Source organism: Heterodontus francisci, chromosome 23, assembly GCF_036365525.1.
Source record: "Heterodontus francisci isolate sHetFra1 chromosome 23, sHetFra1.hap1, whole genome shotgun sequence".
In the NCBI taxonomy this organism is placed as follows: Eukaryota; Metazoa; Chordata; class Chondrichthyes; order Heterodontiformes; family Heterodontidae; genus Heterodontus; species Heterodontus francisci.
In genome coordinates this window covers 69,688,392-69,710,217 of record NC_090393.1, presented here as the reverse complement: position 1 = coordinate 69,710,217, position 21,826 = coordinate 69,688,392, and the positions used below count along the sequence as shown (strand labels likewise).

At 47.3% G+C, this 21,826-nt stretch overlaps 1 protein-coding gene across 6 annotated transcripts in view; it reads left to right on the top strand.

Annotated features, from left to right (window-relative positions):
- si:ch211-225b11.4 (tRNA (32-2'-O)-methyltransferase regulator THADA) overlaps nucleotides 1-21,826 on the top strand; it is a 286,781-nt gene that overhangs the window by 41,893 nt on the left and 223,062 nt on the right. For all 6 annotated transcript variants that reach the window (XM_068055469.1, XM_068055472.1, XM_068055471.1 and 3 more), the window contains 2 exons: nucleotides 11,223-11,345; nucleotides 20,817-20,937. In XM_068055469.1, coding sequence (XP_067911570.1) covers nucleotides 11,223-11,345; nucleotides 20,817-20,937 — 244 coding nt within the window. The remainder of the gene's footprint in view (nucleotides 1-11,222; nucleotides 11,346-20,816; nucleotides 20,938-21,826) is intronic.

Genomic DNA, 21,826 nt, shown 5'->3' with positions numbered 1-21,826 from the left:
TATGACGCTTTCTGCCACCTGCATGCTCCTAAGTGCATCCAGTTGCTGCTCCAACCGATCCATGTGGTCTGTGAGGACCTGCAACTGGGTACACTTCCTGCAGATGTAGTCGTCCGGAACGCTGGAAGCGTCACGGACTTCCCACATCTCACAGGTGAAGCACTTTACCCCTCTAACTGACATTTCTAGCATTAATTAATAAATTAATTTAAAATAAATATGAAGGCCGATAAATCCCCAGGGCCTGATTGTGTGCATCCCAGAGTACTTAAGGAAGTGGCCCTGGAAATAGTGGATGCATTGGTGGTCATCTTGCAAGATTCTATAGACTCTGAAACAGTTCCTACAGATTGGATGGTAGCTAATGTGACCCCACTATTTAAAAGGGGAGGTGGAGAGAAAGCAGGGAATTATAGACCAGTCAGCCTGACATCAGTGGTGGGGAAAATTCTAGAGTCCATTATCAAAGATTTTATAGCAGAGCACTTAGAGAACAGTGATAGAATCAGACAGAGTCAGCATGGATTTACGAAAGGAAAATCATGCTTGACAAATCTACTAGAGTTCTTCGAGGATGTAACTAGTAGAGTTGATAAGGGAGAACCAGTGGATGTGGTTTATTTGGACATTCAGAAGGCCTTTGACAAAGTCCCACATCAGAGATTAGCCTGTCCAATTAAAGCGCCATGGGATTGGGGGTAGTGTATTGCGATGGATGGAAAATTGGTTGGAAGACAGGAAACAAAGAGGAGGGATAAATGGGTCTTTTTCCGAATGGCAGGCAGTGACTAGTGGGGTACCGCAGCGATTGGTGCTAGGACCCCAGCTATTCACAATATATATTAATGATTTAGATGAGGGAACTCAATGTAATATCTCCAAATTTGCAGATGACACAAAACTGGGTGGGAGGGTGAGTTGTGAGGAGGATGCAGAGAGGCTTCTGGGAGATTTGGGCAAGTTGAGTGAGTGGGCAAATGCATGGCAGATGCTGTATAATGTGGATAAATGTGAGGTTATCCACTTTGGTCGCAAAAACAGGAAGGCAGATTATTATCTGAACAGCTATAAACTGAGAGAGGGGGAATATGCACCGAGACCTGGGTGTTCTCGTACACGTCGCTGAAGGTAAGCATGCAGGTCCAATAGGCGGTAAAAAAGGCAAATGGTATGTTGGCTTTCATAGCGAGAGGATTCGAGTACAGGTTCAGGTATGTCTTGCTGCAATTATACAGGGCCTTGGTGAGGCCACACCTGAAATATTGTGTGTAGTTTTGGTCTCCTTATCTGAGGAAGGATGTTCTTGCTGTAGAGAGAGTGCAGCGAAGGTTTACCAGACTGATTCCTGGAATGGCGGGACTGACGTATGAGGAGAGATTGAGTCGGTTAGGATTATATTCGTTGGAGTTCAGAAGCGCGAGGGGGAATCTCATAGAAACCTATAAAATTCTAACAGGACTTGACAGGGTAGATGCAGGAAGGATATTCCCGATGGTGGGGGTGTCCAGAAGCAGGGGTCATAGTCTAAGGATACAGGGTAAACCTTTCAGGACTGAGATGAGGAGAAATCTCTTCACCCAGAGAGTATTGAGCCTGTGAAATTCGCTACCACAGAAAGCAGTTGAGTCCAAAACATTGTATGTTTTCAAGAAGGAGTTAGATATAGCTCTTGGGTCTAAATGAATCAAAAGGTTTGTGGCAAAAGTGGGAACAGGTTACTGAGTTGGATGATCAGCCATGATTATAATGAATGGTAGAGCAGGCTCGAAGGGCCGAATGGCCTACTCCTGCTCCTATTTTCTATGTTTCTATGAGAATTCCAAAGTCGCACAACCCTCTGAGAGAAAAATTTCTCCTCATCTCTGTCCTAACAGGGCGACCCTAATTTTAAAACAGTGCCCCCTAGTTCTGGACTCACCCACAAGAGGTAACATCCTTTCCACGTCCACCTTGTCAAGACCATTTAGGATCTTATATACTTCAATCAAGTCTCCCCTCACTCTTCTAAACTCCAGTGAAAACAAGCCGAGTTTGTGCAACCTTTCCTCATAAGACAACCCACTCATTCCAGATATCAATTTAGTAAAGCTCTTCTGAACCACATCCAATGCATTTATATCCTTCTTTAAATAAGGAGACCAGAACTGCACACAGTATTCGAGATGTGGTCTCAGCAATACCCTGTATAACTGAAGCATAACCTCCTTACTTTTATTTCCAGTTCCTCTTGTAATAAAGGATAGCATTCCATTAGCCTTCTTTTTTACTTGCTGTACCTGCATACTAACCTGCTGCTGCAGTTAAAGCCACAGCCGACTCTGCTGTGCTTTCCACCAAGGCCCCTTCTCCTGCACTGGTTTATTGTGCCCTGATTAATCCTACAGGTTTGAGGAGGGCCCCCTGTGTGTACAGCTTTCCTTTCTTGCAAATGGCTGTTTGGGCTCCTATCATCCTCCCACCTTTTATCCGTTTCGGGTTTGTGGGGGTGACTAGGGAAGAGTTTTCCTTGGGGTGAGGATTCATATATGAAAGTAAATTCATCAGCCAGAGCTGTGGCCTGCTTGGCTCGTTAAACCTTTTGTTCCTCTACAAGGGTTTTAATAGAAAGGGGAAATAAGTTTTTAAATTCCTCGAGAAGAATCACCCCTCTGAGGTTTTCAGACGTGGGCTGTACCTTCAGAGCCCTTAACCACTGATCAAAAGCCAGCTGCTTACTCCTTTCAAACTCGAGGTAAGTTTGATCAGGCTGATTCCAGAGGGATTGGAATTTCTGGCGGTATGCTTCCAGTACTAGCTCAGTACTTTCACTCCCCAGTACTTTTAGTCCTGAGGATAGCATTTTTAGTCAGTTCATAATTTGATTAACTTTCATCTGGCAACAGTGAATAAACCTCATGGGTTTTTCCTGTTCGTTTGCTTTGTGACAACAGGGTCCAGCTCTCGGCCGGCCATTTCAACTGTCTTGCAAGTTTTTCAAAAGTGACAAAAAATTCTTCCACATCTTCGTCGTTGAACTTTGGAATCAACTGGGAGAACTTTAAGAGCTCAGCACATGGCCCAGAGCTAGGGGTAGCTTCCTCACTGGTCATGCTTTCACTGGGGGTACCGTGTCGCTTGCCCCCCGCCCCCCCCCACTAGTTAATTCAAGTTGCCTTAGCTCTCTTTCCTCTTTCTCCTCCTGGAAAATTTTCTCTTTTTCCCTCTCTTCCCTCTCTCTTTCCCTGTCTTCCAACTCGAGTTTCCTCTGTTCTAATTGTATTTTTGCTAACACTACCCTGTCTGTTTCTGACTCTTCAGGTTCAAGTGAAAAATGGTTGGCCTTAAGTCTTAGGATTTTGGATTTCTTAGCTTTTGCCTGGAAAGTAATTCCAAACTGCCCAGAAACATTCCTCAGCTCTTCAACCGATAGGGCCTTTAAATTATCCCAGCAACCACAAGAAAACCTGATTGAAGTTTTTTTTTGATAGGGATCAATTTCGTTTCCCACTTCCAGTTTCTCATTTGTCTTTGGGTTACGACCCCCGACTATAGCCCCAAATTTCTGTTATGGTCAGGTGAAGAGGAGGGCTCAGGCTCCCCTTTCGTTCTTCCTCTCGTTTGACTGCAACAGTGTTTATCCTTTTTTAAAACAGTGGTTGAGCTTACCATCTCAGTTCCTCCAACATAATTGCAAAAGAACCAATCGGACAGGTTTTCTTCAGTTGAAACAAGAAAGAGGTAAGTTTATTACACTTAAAACTCTAACCTGATTTAAAATACTAAAAATATGCTGCACATTTACGCACGCATTCACACGACAGTCACACACACACAAATAGATTACAGAGGGAAACAGATTTGGTGCTTGGATTAGAGTCCAGAATAAATGGAATTTAAATACAGTATATGAGCTCAGTAGTCCATGGCTCAAGTTGTAGTCTTGAAGTTCTCGCTGGGCCACGTGCATGGTAGTTGGCTTGCTATGCTCAGGGCCCCTGAAGGCAGAAAGGGAGTGGTTTCTTTTCCCCTGGGGAGGAGGGCGGTTCCCAGTCGCAGCCGGATCTTCTCTTGATATTTTCTGGGGCGAGAGAGAGAGAGCCTCTTCAAAGAACAAACAACAGTACAGCACAGGAACAGGCCATTCGGCCCTCCACGCTTGCGCCGATCTTGATGCCTGTCTAAATTAAAACCTTCTGCACTTCCGGGGTCCGTATCCCTCTATTCCCATCCTATTCATGTATTTGTCAAGATGCCTCTTAAACGTCGCTATCGTACCTGCTTCCACCACCTCCCCCGGCAGCAAGTTCCAGGCACTCGCCACCCTCTGTGTAAAAAAACTTGCCTCGCACATCCCCTCTAAACTTTGCCCCTCGCACCTTAAACCTATGTCCCCATGTAACTGACTCTTCCACCCTGGGAAAAAGCTTCTGACTATCCACTCTGTCCATGCCACTCATAACTTTGCAAACCTCTATCATGTCGCCCCTCCACCTCCGTTGTTCCAGTGAAAACAATCCGAGTTTATCCAACCTCTCCTCACAGCTAATGCCCTCCAGACCAGGCAACATCCTGGTAAACCTCTTCTGTACCCTCTCCAAAGCCTCCACGTCCTTCTGGTAGTGTGGCGACCAGAATTGTATGCAATATTATAAGTGTGGCCTAACTCATGTTCTGTACAGCTGCAGCATGGTTTGGAATGACTTCAAATCAGCAATCTTAGTTTTATTTCCATCCCAGTTAACCATAGTTGGTCCTCAGAGAAAGATGATATATCTGAAGAGACAGAGCAATTGTGAAACATGATTGGTCGGCTGTACAGGTTGTGCACTCAGACTAGATGCTAATTTTGATGCATTGGAGTTAATTGCTACAATGAAATGCACTAAAATCAAGACTTTTTTAAGGGCAAATAAAACATTAAAAACATTAAATTTGAAGAAATGCATACTTACGTTCCCATCCTTCGGTGAGCCAAAGAACATGAAACTAGTCATTTTTAGTGATGCTGCACATGGCAATCTTCCTTATGGGTGTTCTAGTGTAGCTGGTTTCATAATATTTATTCTGCGTGAAAATGGGGAATGTTCTACCTTAGCTTGGGAAGCCAAGAAAATAAGTGTTGTTAAAAGTACTTTGGCTGCTGAAACACTGGCTCTTGTGGAGGCAGTGGGTATGGGATTCTATTTGTCAAATAATCTAAGTGTGATTCTGTGCAATGGGTGTACTGAAGATAGTATACCCATTGATTATCTAGTTAAGACTCGTTCATTGTGAGATATTGTACATTCTGTGAAAGGTGTGGATGAGAAAAGGCTCTGATTTGACCAAGCCAACCAGATGCTATGGAAGAATAATCAACTCCCAGATCTGCATTAAGAACATATGATACGGACCCCGGAAGTGCAGAAGGTTTTGGTTTAAACAGGCATCAAGATCGGCACAGGCTTGGAGGGCCGAATGGCCTGTTCCTGTACTGTACTGTTCTTTGTTCGTTGAATTAGGAGTAGAAGTAGGATATTTGGCCCCTTGAGTCTGCTCCGCCATTCAATCAGATCATGGCTGATTTGTTTGTGTTTTGAATTCCATCTAACCCCGATAACCCTTGATTCCCCGCCTTAAAAATATTGAATGACCCTGCCTCCACCACCTTCTGCGGCAGAGAGTTCCAGAGTTGCATAACCCTCTGAGAGAAGAACATTTCTCCTCATCTCTGTCCTAAAAGGGTGGCCCCTAAATTTTAAAACCGCTCCTGTCAAAGCCCCCAATCAAAACATAGGATTCGGATTGTGGTGAGAGAAACGCACTGTTTAATTCAATCCCATCCCTCCACAGATTGCCTAACACAGTAGGGCGGCGCAGTGGTTAGCACCGCAGCCTCACAGCTCCAGCGACCCGGGTTCAATTCTGGGTACTGCCTGTGTGGAGTTTGCAAGTTCTCCCTGTGTCTGCGTGGGTTTCCTCCGGGTGCTCCGGTTTCCTCCCACATGCCAAAGACTTGCGGGGTGATAGGTTAATTGGCCATTATAAATTTCCCCTAGTATAGGTAGGTGGTAGGGAAATATAGGGACAGGTGGGGATGTGGTAGGAATATGGAATTAGGGGAGGATTAGTATAAATGGGTAGTTGATGGTCGGCACAGACTCGGTGGGCCGAAGGGCCTGTTTCAGTGTTGTATAACTAAACTATATCATCTTAAACTTTCCAAATTAAAGAAAGACCCAGCCAAATTGTACCATCTGTTAACCCCCGAATGAGACTAACCAAACGAGGTGTCTTTAAATCAACAAATTAACTATTTAATTAGAGAAACTAAATTCTTAAACACTACTAAGATATAAATTAAATTTAAAGCAGGAAAAATGAGAGTCCTTGCAAATGTACACTTCCCGATGAACAATCCTCCGTTAAAGTCCACGTGCAATCTTCCAGGGACCGATGAGGAAGGAAAGCAGTCCAACACCCGAAGTTTCAAACTCCCCTTTCTTCCAGTGATGAACACAGTAGATCAACAACTCGCAACCACTTTCAATAGAATCAATCTGGCTTTAGAATTTTTGAGGGATAAAAGATTGTCACAGTCTAACTTCCCTTCCTTCAGTTTAACTTATCAGAGATCTCTGTTTTGGCTTGACTTCTTAGATTTTTGAGAGAGAACAATAAATAAACAGACTAAATTCTCTTCCTTCAGTTTAAATGGGCTGAAAGCTCTTCTATCAGGTGCTAACACACAGCTGTCTGTCTGAGTCCTCTCTTAGAACGTTAAATTGTAACAAATGTACCTCTCGTGCTCAGTCCAAGTGGCTGTATCCAAAGCAACAAGGATGCACTCTTTGAATCGCAGTCTCGGAATGGCTGTATCCAAGGCAATGAGAGTGCATTCTTTGATTCAGTCTTTAGAGCTTTCTGCCTTAAAGCAGTACGGCTCCTTTTCCAGCCTTAAAGGCACACCACATTCTATACTAAAACTATAGGATCATAACACCTAGTTCTGGACAAACCCACAAGAGGAAACGTCCTTTCCACATCCACGTTGTCAAGACCGTTCAAGATCTTAGAAACTTCAATCAAGTCTCCCCTCATTCTTCTAAACTCCAGTGAAAACAAGCCCAGTCTGTCCAACCTTTCCTCATAAGACCACCTGCTCATTCCAGGTATCAATCTAGTAAACCTCCTCTGAACTGCCTCCAATGCATTTGCATCCTTCCTTAAATAAGGAGACCAAAACTGCACGCAGTATTCGAGATGTGGTCTCATCAATGCTCTGTCTAACTGAAGCATAACATCCTTACTTTTATTTTCAGTTCCCCTCGAAATAAAGGATAGCATTCCATTAGCCTTCCTTATGACTTGCTATACCTGCATACTAACTTTTTGTGACTCATGCACGAGAACACCTAGATCCTTCTGCACCTCGGAGTTCTGCAGTCGTTCTCCATTTAAGTAATACTCTGCTTTTTTTATTCTTCCTGCCAAAGTGAACAACTTCATATTTTCCCACATTATACTACATCTGCCAGATTTTTGCCCACTCACTCAACCTATCTATATTGGTCTGCAAGCTCCTTATGTCCTCTTCACAACCTACTTTCCTATCTATCTTTTTGTCATCTGCAAATTTAGCTACCATGCGATCGCTCCCGTCATCTAAGTCATTGATATAAATTGTAAAAAGTTGAGGCCCCAGCACAGACCCCTGTGGGATTCCACTCAACACATCCTGCCAATCAGAAAAGGACCCATTTATGCATACTCCCTGTTTTCTGCCAGCCAGCCAATCTTCTATCCATGCTAATATGTTACCCCCTACACCATGAGCTCCTACTTTGCACAATAACCTTTTATGTGGTACCTTGTCAAATACCTTCTGGAAATCCAAGTACAGTACGTCAACGGGCTTCCTTTTATCCACAGCACATGTTACTCCTTCAAAGAACTCTAATAAATTGGTTGAGCAAAATTTTCCTTTCACAAAACCATGCTGACTATTCCCGATTAACTTGAGTTTTTCTAAGTGCCCAGCTACAACCTCCTTCATGATCGATTCTAACATCTTCCCCACGACAGACGTCCAGCTAACTGGCCTATAGTTACCTGTTTTCTGCCTACCCCGCCCCCCCCCCCCCGCCACGACCCCCACCCCTCGAATAGAGGGGTTATATTTGCTACTTTCCAGTCTGATGGACTCTTTCCAGAATCTAGCAAATTCTGAAAATTTAACACTAACTGCATATAAATTCCATATTTATTAATTGAGTTCAAATTTCTCCACCTGCCATGGTGGGATTCAAACCCATGTTCCCAGAGCATTAGCCTGGGCTCTGGATTACTAGTCCAGTGACATTACCACTGCTACGCCACTGCCTCCCCTGGTATTGGTAATGCTCTATTGTAACACTCGAGCCTCTGAATCAGAAGGTTGTGGGTTCAGGCTGCATTCTAGAGATTTGAGTACAAAATCTAGAATGTGAGACTCAGTTGCACTGGTGGAGGTAGTGGCTTTTGGAAGAAACATTAAACTAAGAGCCTCTCAGGTGGATATAAAATTCTAATATTTTGAAGAAGATGTTTAAGTGATGCATTTTGGGAAGTTAAACCAGGGCAGGACATATACAGTGAATGGCAGGGCTCTGGGGAGTGTTGTTGAGCAGAGAGACCTTGGGGTGCAAGTACATAGTTCCCTGAAAGTGGCAACACAGGTAGACAGGGTGGTGAAGAAGGCGTATGGCATAATTGCCTTCATCGGCCGAGGCACTGAGTATAAGAGTTGGGACGTCATGTTACAGTTGTACATAACGTTGGTTCGGCCACATTTGGAGTACTGTGTGCAGTTCCGGTCGCCGCACTACAGGAAAGATGTGATTAAGCTAGAGAGGGTGCAGAAAAGATTCACAAGGATGTTAGAACATAGAACATTACAGCGCAGTACAGGCCCTTCGGCCCTCGATGTTGTGCCGACCTGTGAAACCATCTGACCTAAACTATTCCATTTTCATCCATATGTCTATCCAATGACCACTTAAATGCCCTTAAAGTTGGCGAGTCTACTACTGTTGCAGGCAGGGCGTTCCACGCCCCTACTACTCTCTGAGTAAAGAAACTACCTCTGACATCTGTCCTATATCTATCACCCCTCAACTTAAAGCTATGTCCCCTCGTGTTTGCCATCACCATCCGAGGAAAAAGACTCTCACTATCCACCCTATCTAACCCTCTGATTATCTTATATGTCTCTATTAAGTCACCTCTCCTCCTCCTTCTCTCCAACGAAAACAACCTCAAGTCCCTCAGCCTTTCCTCGTAAGACCTTCCCTCCATACCAGGCAACATCCTAGTAAATCTCCTCTGCACCCTTTCCAAAGCTTCCACATCCTTCCTATAATGCGGTGACCAGAACTGCACGCAATACTCCAGGTGCGGCCGCACCAGAGTTTTGTACAGCTGCAGCATGACCTCGTGGCTCCGAAACTCGATCCCCCTACTAATAAAAGCTAACACACCATATGCCTTCTTAACAGCCCTATTAACCTGGGTGGCAACTTTCAGGGATTTATGTACCTGGACACCAAGATCTCTCTGCTCATCTACACTACCAAGAATCTTCCCATTAGCCCAGTACTCTGCATTTCTGTTACTCCTTCCAAAGTGAATCACCTCACACTTTTCCGCATTAAACTCCATTTGCCATCTCTCAGCCCAGCTCTGCAGCCTATCTATGTCCCTCTGTACCCTACAACATCCTTCGGCACTATCCACAACTCCACCGACCTTCGTGTCATCCGCAAATTTACTAACCCACCCTTCTACACCCTCATCCAGGTCATTTATAAAAATGACAAACAGCAGTGGCCCCAAAACAGATCCTTGCGGTACACCACTAGTAACTAAACTCCAGGATGAACATTTGCCATCAACCACCACCCTCTGTCTTCTTTCAGCTAGCCAATTTCTGATCCAAAGCACTAAATCACCTTCAATCCCATACTTCCGTATTTTCTGCAATAGCCTACCGTGGGGAACCTTATCAAACGCCTTACTGAAATCCATATACACCACATCCACTGCTTTACCCTCATCCACCTGTTTGGTCACCTTCTCAAAAAACTCAATAAGGTTTGTGAGGCACGACCTACCCTTCACAAAACCGTGCTGACTATCGCTAATGAACTTATTCTTATGCCTGGTTTGGAGGGCTTGAGTTATAAAGAGAGATTGGATAGGCTGGGTCTGTTTTCCCTGGAGCGAAGGAGGCTGAGAGGGGACATGATAGAGGTATATAAAATTATGAGAGGCATAGATAGGGTAGACAGCCAGAGTCTGTTTCCATGGTAGGGGTGACTAAAACTAAAGGGCATAGATTTAAGGTGAGAGGGAGGAGGTTTAAAGGGGATCAAAGGAGTAAATTTTTCACACAAAGAATAGTGGGTATCTGGAATGAGCTGCCGGAGGAGGTGGTGGAGGCAGGAACAGTAGCAACATTTAAGAGGCATCTGGACAGGTACTTGAATGAGCAAGGCATAGAGGGATATGGAATTAATGCAGGTAGGTGGGATTAGTATAGATAGGCATTATGGTCAGCATGGATGTGGTGGGCCGAAGGGCCTGTTTCTATGCTGTACGACTCTAGGACCCTATGACTAAGAACAGGCGAGTTCTTCCCAGTGTGCTGGCCATTACTTATCCTTCAGACAACAACAGTAAAACATTATCTGGTCATTTATCTCAGTGTTATTTGTGGGACCTTGCTGTATGCAAATTGGCTGTTGTGTTCCCCACACTAGGGAACAGTAGGGAACTCTACTTCAAAAGGACTTCATTGCTTGTAAAGTGCTTTGGGACATTCTAAAGTGGCGAACAGCGCAATACAATGTTTTTTCTTTTGGGAAGGTAGACTTAGACGAGGCCAGTTGTGATGCTGGAGACTTGTTAATTTTGAGTGCAATGTGTGAAAAATAGAATATGGTTTCCAGTCCAAGTCACACTGATTGCTGTTGCTCTTTGTAACAACAGAAGTTGAGATTTTGCAGGTCAATTGTAGCAATTCAACAGTTGGCCTGGCTGAAATCAATTAACCCGGCAGAGTCCAGGGATATTGAACCTGGAACCTTCCTTCTCTGTATGGCTCTGGTACTCTCTCTAGATATTTTTCTGCAGTCAATAAAGAATCAACTGAGTTTGCTGTCATATTGTCAGAAACATTTGGCTCTCACGGTATTTATGTTCGGTCTCTCTTTCTGGCCTCCTAGGTCTGTCTTCAGATCTTCCAGGCCGTGCCTGAGAATATTGGACCAATCGTGTGGAAGGGGGAGCATGGAAAGGAAGCTGTGCAAAGGATTGTGGGATTCCTGTTCCAGGTTATCATGGGACAGGTGAGTCACCTCCATGGTTATGATGAGTTTGCAGGTGCAGCCCAGTTGAGTTCATTAGCCCTGTTTTTGGGATGCTGGAGCCTGGGGGTCCTGACATTTTTGACCCCTCTGGAGTCTGGCTTTCTACAACAAGGATAGGATTTATAGCTTCGGTCACAACTTCTTCAGAGGGTGAGTGAGGCCAGCCCCCACTGTGAGAAAATGAAACAAACAGGATCTGGGGCCAGGATTGGGGGCAGGGCAGGTTCCTTCACTGTTTGGGAGGGGCAGAGTGTACTGATATTGAGGGCAGGGCAAGTTCCTTCACTGTTTGGGAGGGGCAGAGTGTGCTGATATTGAGGGCAGGGCAGGTTCCTTCACTAAAATAAAAGCAAAATACTGCGGATGCTGGAAAACTGAAACGAAAACTGAAACAAAAACAAGAAATGCTGGAATCACCCAGCAGGTCTGGCAGCATCTGTGGAAAGAGAAGCAGAGTTAACGTTTCGGGTCAGTGACCCTTCTTCGGAGGGTCCCTTCACTGGGAGGGGCAGAGTGTGCTGATATTGGGGGCAGGGCAGGTTCCATCACTGGGAGGGGCAGAGTGTGCTGATATTGGGGGCAGGGCAGGTTCCATCACTGGGAGGGGCAGAGTGTGCTGATATTGGGGGCAGGGCAGGTTCCATCACTGGGAGGGGCAGAGTGTGCTGATATTGGGGGCAGGGTAGGTTCCATCACTGTTTGGGAGGGGCAGAGTGTGCTGATATTGGGGGCAGGGCAGGTTCCTTGACTGGGAGGGGCAGAGTGTGCTGATATTGGGGGCAGGGCAGGTTCCATCACTGGGAGGGGCAGAGTGTGCTGATATTGGGGGCAGGGCAGGTTCCATCACTGGGAGGGGCAGAGTGTGCTGATATTGGGGGCAGGGCAGGTTCCATCACTGGGAGGGGCAGAGTGTGCTGATATTGGGGGCAGGGCAGGTTCCATCACTGTTTGGGAGGGGCAGAGTGTGCTGATATTGGGGGCAGGGCAGGTTCCATCACTGTTTGGGAGGGGCAGAGTGTGCTGATATTGGGGGCAGGGCAGGTTCCATCACTGTTTGGGAGGGGCAGAGTGTGCTGATATTGGGGGCAGGGCAGGTTCCATCACTGGGAGGGGCAGAGTGTGCTGATATTGGGGGCAGGGCAGGTTCCATCACTGTTTGGGAGGGGCAGAGTGTGCTGATATTGGGGGCAGGGCAGGTTCCATCACTGTTTGGGAGGGGCAGAGTGTGCTGATATTGGGGGCAGGGCAGGTTCCATCACTGTTTGGGAGGGGCAGAGTGTGCTGATATTGGGGGCAGGGCAGGTTCCATCACTGGGAGGGGCAGAGTGTGCTGATATTGAGGGCAGGGCAGGTTCCATCACTGGGAGGGGCAGAGTGTGCTGATATTGGGGGCAGGGCAGGTTCCATCACTGTTTGGGAGGGGCAGAGTGTGCTGATATTGGGGGCAGGGCAGGTTCCATCACTGGGAGGGGCAGAGTGTGCTGATATTGGGGGCAGGGCAGGTTCCATCACTGTTTGGGAGGGGCAGAGTGTGCTGATATTGAGGGCAGGGCAGGTTCCTTCACTGGGAGGGGCAGAGTGTGCTGATATTGGGGGCAGGGCAGGTTCCATCACTGTTTGGGAGGGGCAGAGTGTGCTGATATTGGGGGCAGGGCAGGTTCCATCACTGGGAGGGGCAGAGTGTGCTGATATTGGGGGCAGGGCAGGTTCCATCACTGGGAGGGGCAGAGTGTGCTGATATTGTGGGCAGGGCAGGTTCCTTGACTGGGAGGGGCAGAGTGTGCTGATATTGAGGGCAGGGCAGGTTCCATCACTGGGAGAGGCAGAGTGTGCTGATATTGGGGGCAGGGCAGGTTCCATCACTGTTTGGGAGGGGCAGAGTGTGCTGATATAGGGGGCAGGGCAGGTTCCATCACTGGGAGGGGCAGAGTGTGCTGATATTGGGGGCAGGGCAGGTTCCATCACTGTTTGGGAGGGGCAGAGTGTGCTGATATTGAGGGCAGGGCAGGTTCCTTCACTGGGAGGGGCAGAGTGTGCTGATATTGGGGGCAGGGCAGGTTCCATCACTGTTTGGGAGGGGCAGAGTGTGCTGATATTGGGGGCAGGGCAGGTTCCATCACTGGGAGGGGCAGAGTGTGCTGATATTGGGGGCAGGGCAGGTTCCATCACTGTTTGGGAGGGGCAGAGTGTGCTGATATTGGGGGCAGGGCAGGTTCCATCACTGGGAGGGGCAGAGTGTGCTGATATTGGGGGCAGGGCAGGTTCCTTGACTGGGAGGGGCAGAGTGTGCTGATATTGAGGGCAGGGCAGGTTCCTTCACTGGGAGGGGCTGAGTGTGCTGATATTGAGGGCAGGGCAGGTTCCATCACTGGGTGGGGCAGAGTGTGCTGATATTGGGGGCAGGGCAGGTTCCATCACTGTTTGGGAGGGGCAGAGTGTGCTGATATTGGGGGCAGGGCAGGTTCCATCACTGTTTGGGAGGGGCAGAGTGTGCTGATATTGGGGGCAGGGCAGGTTCCTTCACTGGGAGGGGCAGAGTGTGCTGATATTGGGAGCAGGGCAGGTTCCTTCACTGGGAGGGGCAGAGTGTGCTGATATTGGGGGCAGGGCAGGTTCCATCACTGGGAGGGGCAGAGTGTGCTGATATTGGGGGCAGGGCAGGTTCCATCACTGGGAGGGGCAGAGTGTGCTGATATTGAGGGCAGGGCAGGTTCCTTCACTGGGAGGGGCAGAGTGTGCTGATATTGGGGGCAGGGCAGGTTCCATCACTGGGAGGGGCAGAGTGTGCTGATATTGGGGGCAGGGCAGGTTCCATCACTGGGAGGGGCAGAGTGTGCTGATATTGAGGGCAGGGCAGCTTCCTTCACTGGGAGGGGCAGAGTGTGCTGATATTGGGGGCAGGGCAGGTTCCATCACTGTTTGGGAGGGGCAGAGTGTGCTGATATTGAGGGCAGGGCAGGTTCCTTCACTGGGAGGGGCAGAGTGTGCTGATATTGGGGGCAGGGCAGGTTCCTTCACTGGGAGGGGCAGAGTGTGCTGATATTGGGGGCAGGGCAGGTTCCTTCACTGGGAGGGGCAGAGTGTGCTGATATTGGGGGCAGGGCAGGTTCCATCACTGGGAGGGGCAGAGTGTGCTGATATTGGGGGCAGGGCAGGTTCCATCACTGGGAGGGGCAGAGTGTGCTGATATTGAGGGCAGGGCAGGTTCCTTCACTGGGAGGGGCAGAGTGTGCTGATATTGGGGGCAGGGCAGGTTCCATCACTGGGAGGGGCAGAGTGTGCTGATATTGAGGGCAGGGCAGGTTCCTTCACTGGGAGGGGCAGAGTGTGCTGATATTGGGGGCAGGGCAGGTTCCATCACTGGGAGGGGCAGAGTGTGCTGATATTGGGGGCAGGGCAGGTTCCATCACTGTTTGGGAGGGGCAGAGTGTGCTGATATTGGGGGCAGGGCAGGTTCCATCACTGTTTGGGAGGGGCAGAGTGTGCTGATATTGGGGGCAGGGCAGGTTCCATCACTGTTTGGGAGGGGCAGAGTGTGCTGATATTGGGGGCAGGGCAGGTTCCATCACTGTTTGGGAGGGGCAGAGTGTGCTGATATTGAGGGCAGGGCAGGTTCCTTCACTGGGAGGGGCAGAGTGTGCTGATATTGGGGGCAGGGCAGGTTCCATCACTGTTTGGGAGGGGCAGAGTGTGCTGATATTGGGGGCAGGGCAGGTTCCATCACTGTTTGGGAGGGGCAGAGTGTGCTGATATTGAGGGCAGGGCAGGTTCCATCACTGTTTGCTGGACCATTAATGTAGCGGAAGAGCTGAGGTGCTGCCCAAATTGTGTTTTAAAAGCTGGCAGATTACGGAGGAGGAGAAGTGTGGGACATCCCAGTTTCACATTATAGGTGAGTTGGAGACAGTGGAATATATATTTGCATCAATACAGACGATGCAGGAAAGAGGAGATCTGTACAAAGTGGGTATTTGGAGACGAGGAGAAAAATTCCAAGGACCACTGATCAGAGTGATGTCGACAAAATAAGGAGGAGAAGACAGATTGGACGAGAGAGGAATCACCTAACAACAAAAACATATGTTTATATGGCGCCTTTAATGTAATGAAACGTCCCAAGGCACTTTTCAGGAGCATTATAAAACAAAATATGAGATCGAGCCATATAAGGAGATATTGGGTCAGATGACCAAAAGCTTGGTCAAAGAGGTAGGTTTTAAGGAGTGTCTTAAAGGAGGAAAGCGAGGTGGAGAGGTGTAGGGAGGGTATCCCAGAGCTTAAGGCCTAGGCAGCTGAAGGCACAGCCATCAATGGTGGGACAATTAAAATCGGGGTTGCACTAGAGGACAGAATTAGAGGAGCACAGATATCTTGGAGGGTTGTGAGGCTGGAGATTACAGAGCTAGGGAGGGAGTGAGGACATGGCGGGATTTGAAAACAAGGATGAGAATTTAAAAATCAAGACAAGTCAGCGAGTACAGGGGTGATAGAGGAACGGAACTTGGTGTGAGTTAAGACAGAGGCAGCAGAGTTTTGAATAACCTCACGTTTACAGAGGTGAGGTTTTAAATGATTACTTTTCATCTGTGTTCACTATGGAGTAGGACGATGTAGGTGTAGCGATCAGGGAGGGGGATTGTGATATACTTGAACATATTAGCATTGAAAGGGAGGAAGTATTAGCAATTTTAGCAGGCTTAAAATTAGTTAAATCCCCAGGCCTAGATGAGATGTATCCCAGGTTGTTATGTGAGGCAAGGGAGGCGATAGCAGGGGCTCTGACACAAATTTTCTAATGCTCTCTGGCCACAGGAGAGGTACCAGAGGACTGGAGGACAGTGAATGTGGTGCCATTATTCAAGAAGGGTAGCAGGGATAAACCAGGTAATTACAGGCCGCTGAGTCCAACATCAGTGATTGGGAAAATGTTGGAAAAAATTGTGAGGGACAGAATTAATCTCCACTTGGAGAGGCAGGGACAGTCAGCAAGGCTTTGTCAGGGGGAGATAGTTTCTAACTAACTTGATTGAATTTTTTGAGGAGCTGACTAGATGTGTATACAAGGCTAAAGCTGTTGATACAGTCTACATGGACTTCAGTAAGGCTTTTGATAAGCTCCTGCATGGGAGGTTGGTTAAGAAGGTAAGAGTCCATGGGATCCAGGGCAATTTGGCAAAGTGGATCCAAAATTGGCTTAGTGGCAGGAGGCAGAGGGTGATGGTCGAGGGTTGTTTTTGTGAGTGGAAGCCTGTGACCAGTGGTGGACCGCAGGGATTGGTGCTGGGACCCTTGCTGTTTGTAGTATACATTAATGATTTAGACGTGAATACAGGAGGTATGATAAGTAAGTTCGCAGATGACACGAAAATTGGTGGTGTCGTAAATAGTGAGGAGGAAAGCCTTAGATTACAGGATGATATAGATGGGCTGGTAAGATGGGCAGAGCAGTGGCAAATGGAATTTAATTTTGAGAAGTGTGAGGTGATGTATTTTGGGAGGACTAACAAGGCAAGGAAATATACGATGGATGGTAGGACCCTAGGAAGTACAGAAGGTCAGAGGGATCTTGGTGTACTTGTTCATAGATCACTGAAGGCAGCAGCACAGGTAGATAAGGTGGTTAGGAAGACATATGGGATACTTGCCTTTATCAGCCGAGGCATAGAATATAAGAGCAGGGAGGTATGAGGGAGCTGTATAAAACACTAGTTAGGCCACAGATGGAGTACTGTGTACAGTTCTGGTCACCACACTATAGGAAGGATGCGATTGCACTGGAGAGGGTGCAGAGGAGATTCACCAGGATGTTGCCTGGGCTGGAGCATTTCAGCTATGAAGAGAGACTGAAAAGGCTAGGGTTGTTTTCCTTAAAGCAGAGAAGGATGAGGGGGGACGTGATTAAGGTATACAACATTGATAGGTTAGATAGGAAGAAACTTTTTCCCTTAGCAGAGGGGTCAATAACCAGGGGGTATTGATTTAAGCTAAGAGGCAAGAGGTTTCGAGGGACTTTGAGGAAAAAAAATTTTCACCCAGAGGGTGGTTGGAATCTGGAACGCACTGCCTGAAGAGGTGGTAGAGGTAGGAACCCTCAACATTTAAGAAGTATTTAGACGAGCACTTGAAATGCCAGAGCATACAAGGCTACGGGCTAAATGCTGGAAAATGGGATTAGAATAGTTAGGTGCTTGATGGCCGGCACGGACACGATGGGCTGAAGGGCCTGTTTGTGTGCTGTATAACTCTCTGACTCTAGAATGTGGTAAACCAGCCAGGAGTACATTGGAATAGACAAGTCTAGAGGGAACTAAGGTATGAATGAGGGTTTTAGCAGCAGCTGTGATGAGACGGCACAAAGTCAGGTAATGGTACAGAGATGGAAATAGGCGATCTTTCAGTTGGTATGAATAAGCTCATCTCGCGGTCAAATTCTTCGCTGGTTGGAATCATACCTAGTGCAAAGGAAGATGGTTGTGTTTGTTGGAGGTCAAACATTTCAGATCCAGGACATCACTGCAGGAGTTCCTCAGGGTAGCGTCCTAGGCCTAATCACCTTCAGCTGCTTCATCAATGACCTTCCTTCAATCATAAGGTCAGAGGTGGGGATGTTCGCTGATAATTGCACAATGTTCAGCACCATTCACGACTCCTCAGATACTGAAGCAGTCCGTGTAGAAATGCACCAAGACCTGGACAATCCGGGCTTGAGCTGATAAGTGGCAAATAACATTCGCACCACACAAGTGCCAGGCAATGACCATCTCCAACAAGAGAGAATCTAACCATCTCCCCTTGACATTCAATGGCATTACCGTCACTGAATCTCCCACTATCAACATCCTAGGGGCTACCATTGACCAGAAACTGAACTGGAATAGCCATATAAATACTGTGGCTACAAGAGCAGGTTCAGAGGCTAGGAATCCTGCAGCGAATAACTCACCTCCTGACTCCCCAAAGCCTGTCCATGATCTACAAGGCACAAGTCAGGAGTGTGATGGAATACTCTCCACTTGCCTGGATGGGTGCAGCTCCAACAACACTCAAAAAGGTGGACACCATCCAGGACAAAGCAGCCTGCTTGATTGTCAACCCATTCAAACATTCACTTCCTCCACCACTGTCGCACAGTGGCAGCAGTGTGTACCATCTACAAAATGCACTGCAGCAACCTCCCAAGGCTCCTTAGTCAGCACCTTCCAAACCTGCGACCTCTACCAACTAGAAGGACAAGGGCAGCAAATGCATGGGAGCACCACCACCTGCATGTTCCCCTCCAAGTCACACACCATCCTGACTTGGAACTATATCGCCGTTCCTTCACTGTTGCTGGGTCAAAATCCTGGAACTCCCTTCCTAACAGCACTGTGGGTGTACCTACCCCACATGGACTGCAGCGGTTCAAGAAGGCAGCTCACCACCACCTTCTCAAGGGCAATTAGGGATGGGCAATAAATGCTGACCTGCCAGCGATGCCAACATCCCATGAATGTATAAAAAAAACAAAAAAAAGTTGACACCAAGGTTGCGAACAGACTGGCTTCTCAGGCTGTTGTCAGGGAGAGGAATGGATCCTGTAACTGAGGAATAGAGTTTGGAGCGGGTACTGAAAACAGTGGCTTCCATATTCCCAATATTTAATTGGAGGAAATTTCTGCTCATCCAGTACTGGATGTCGGATAAGCAGTCTGATCATGTAGCAGAGGGCCAAGGAAAGATCCTTGGGACAGAACTGAGGTAACGGTGCAGGAGCAGTAAGAGAAACCATTGCAAGTGATTATCTGGCCACAATTAGATAGATAAGAATAGAACCAGGTAAGTGCAGTCCCAGCCAACTGGATGACAGTGGAGAGGTTTGGAGGAGGTGATGTGGTAACCATGTCAAAGGATGCAGACAGGTCGATAAGGATGAAGAGAGAAAGTTTACCTTTGTCACAGTTACATAGGGTGTCATTTGTGACTTTGATAAGAGCTGTTTCGGTACTTTGGCAGGGACAGAAACCTGATTGGAGGGATTCTAACATGGAGTTGTAACTTGGAGCATATTGCGGAGGATAGTGTAGAACTTCAAGAAGACAGACATGTTGGAACGGGCAGACAAATGGCAGATGAAGTTTATTGCAGGGAAATGTGAAGTGATACATTTTGGTAGGAGGAACATCGAGAGACAATGTAACATAAAGGGTACAATTCTAAATGGGGTGCAGGAGCAGAGGAACCTGGGTGTATATGTGCGTAAGTCATTGAAGGTAGCAGGATAGGTTGAGGGCACAGTTCATAAAGCGCATATTAATAGGGGCATAGACTACAAGAGCAAGGAGGTTACATTAAACTTGTATAAGACACTCGTTTGACCTCAACTGGAGTATTGCATCCAGTTCTGGGTGCTGCATTTCAGGAAAGATGTGAAAGCATTGGTGAGAGTGCGGAAAAGGTTCACGAGAATGGTTCCAGGGATGAGGAACTTCAGGTATGACGATAGATTGGAGAATTTGGGACTTTTTTCTTTGGCGAAGAGAACGTTGAAAGGAGATTTGATAGAGGTATTCAAAATTAAGAGAGGGCCAGACATTGGAAAATCTGTTCCCATTCATGAAAGGATCGCGAACGAGAGGGCATAGATTTAAAGTGATTGGAAAAGAAGCAAAAGCAACATGTGAAGAAACTTTTTCAGGCAGTTAGGTTAGGATCTGGAATGCACTGCCTGAGAGTGTGGTGCAGGCAGGTTCAATCGAGGCATTCAAAAGGGAATTAGACTATTATCTGAAAAGGAAGAATGTGCAGGGTTACAGGGAGAAGGCGGGGGAATGGCACAAAGTGAATTGCTCTTTCAGAGATCCAGTGTGGACAAGATGAGCCGAATAGCTTCCATCTGCACTGTAACAATTCTGTGATTCTGAGTTCCAGGAAAGGTGGGAATGGATTTGGGAGGCGACAATATGATCAAGGACTTTGGAGAGGAAATGGAGGTTGGAGATGAGATGATAGTTTGCAAGGGTAATGGGGGTCAAGAGTTTTAGTTAGAGGAGAGGGGGGTAATGATGGCATATTTAAAGGAGAGAGGGACAACACCTGAAGCCAGAGAACCGTTTACAATATTGGCTAACATGGGGACCAGGAGGGGAAGTTGGGTGATTAGTTTAGTGGGAATAGGATCGAGGGAGCAGGAGGTGGGTCTCATGGACAAGTTGAACTCAGGAACAGGAGCTTGTCTTGGACAGACAGCTTTAGAAAGAGTTCTAAGTTTTTTGTAGGGATAAGTTTTTTGATAAAGAAGGCAACTGAACTTCTGGAGGCAGCTTTTGAGATATAGGCAATTTGGGAGCTCCCTCAGGTCAGAGGAGAGAGTGAGGCCTCAGGTGTCGGGATTTAGGGGGGAGCTGGACAGATGAGGGCTTGGGGGGAGTGCAGGCTTTTGCTGGTTCTAACTGTTGTTGTTTGTTATTGCAGAGTGCTCACATAGAAAGCCGACTGTTGGCCAGTACAGCGCTGGTGAAGCTAATTAACAGCACCCCTCAGCCGCAGCTCGGGGCAATGGCAGCCCTCAGTGCCATACAACTGGCACAGGGAGGTTAGAAACTGTTCCAACTTCTCACACAATAAGTACAAATGTGGGAGGCTGTCTGACCTATCCAGCTTGCTCTTTTCTCCAGTTCTCCTATCCTGAGGTTTTAGTCTGACTCCTGTACTGTGGCCTCATTGCAGGCCTTCGTCACTTGGCCTTGGAAGAAGTATCATAACTTACAAAAGGGAATTGGATCAATCCTTTTGAAGAGGAAAAAATTGCAGGGTTATGGGAAAAGCGTAGGGGGAATTAATTGTGTAGTTGTTTCAAAGAGCCTGAACACGCATGATTTGGCAAATAGCTTCCTTCTGTTCTGTATTATTTTATGATTGTTTTCTGACATTGCTGTGGGATTCTCCTTTTGCCCTTGTACAGTTATGGCTTAACATGAGCATGCATCATCTACAAGATGCACTGCAGCAACTAGACAAGGCTCCTTCAATAGCACCTTCCAAACCCACAACCTCTACCACCTAGAAGGAGAGGTCACTAGACACATGGGAACATCACCACCTGCAAGTTCCCCTCCAAGTCACACACCATCCTGACTTGGAATTATATCGCTGTAGCTTCACTGTCGCTGGGTCAAAATCCTGGAACTGCCTCCCTAACAGCACTATGGGTGACCTACACCAGATGGACTGCAGCGGTTCAAGAAGGCAGCTCACCACCACCTTCTCGAGGGCAATTAGGGATGGGCAATAAATGCTGGCCTGGCCAGTGATGCACACATCCGAGGAAAGTATTAAAAAAGTGCCTTGGGATTAACCTTTCCTCTTTCATAGAAAAATAGGAGCAGGAGTAGGCCATTCGGCCCTTCGAGCCTGCTCCACCATTCGTTACGATCATGGCTGATCATCCAACTCAGTAACCTGTTCCTGCTTTCACCCCATAC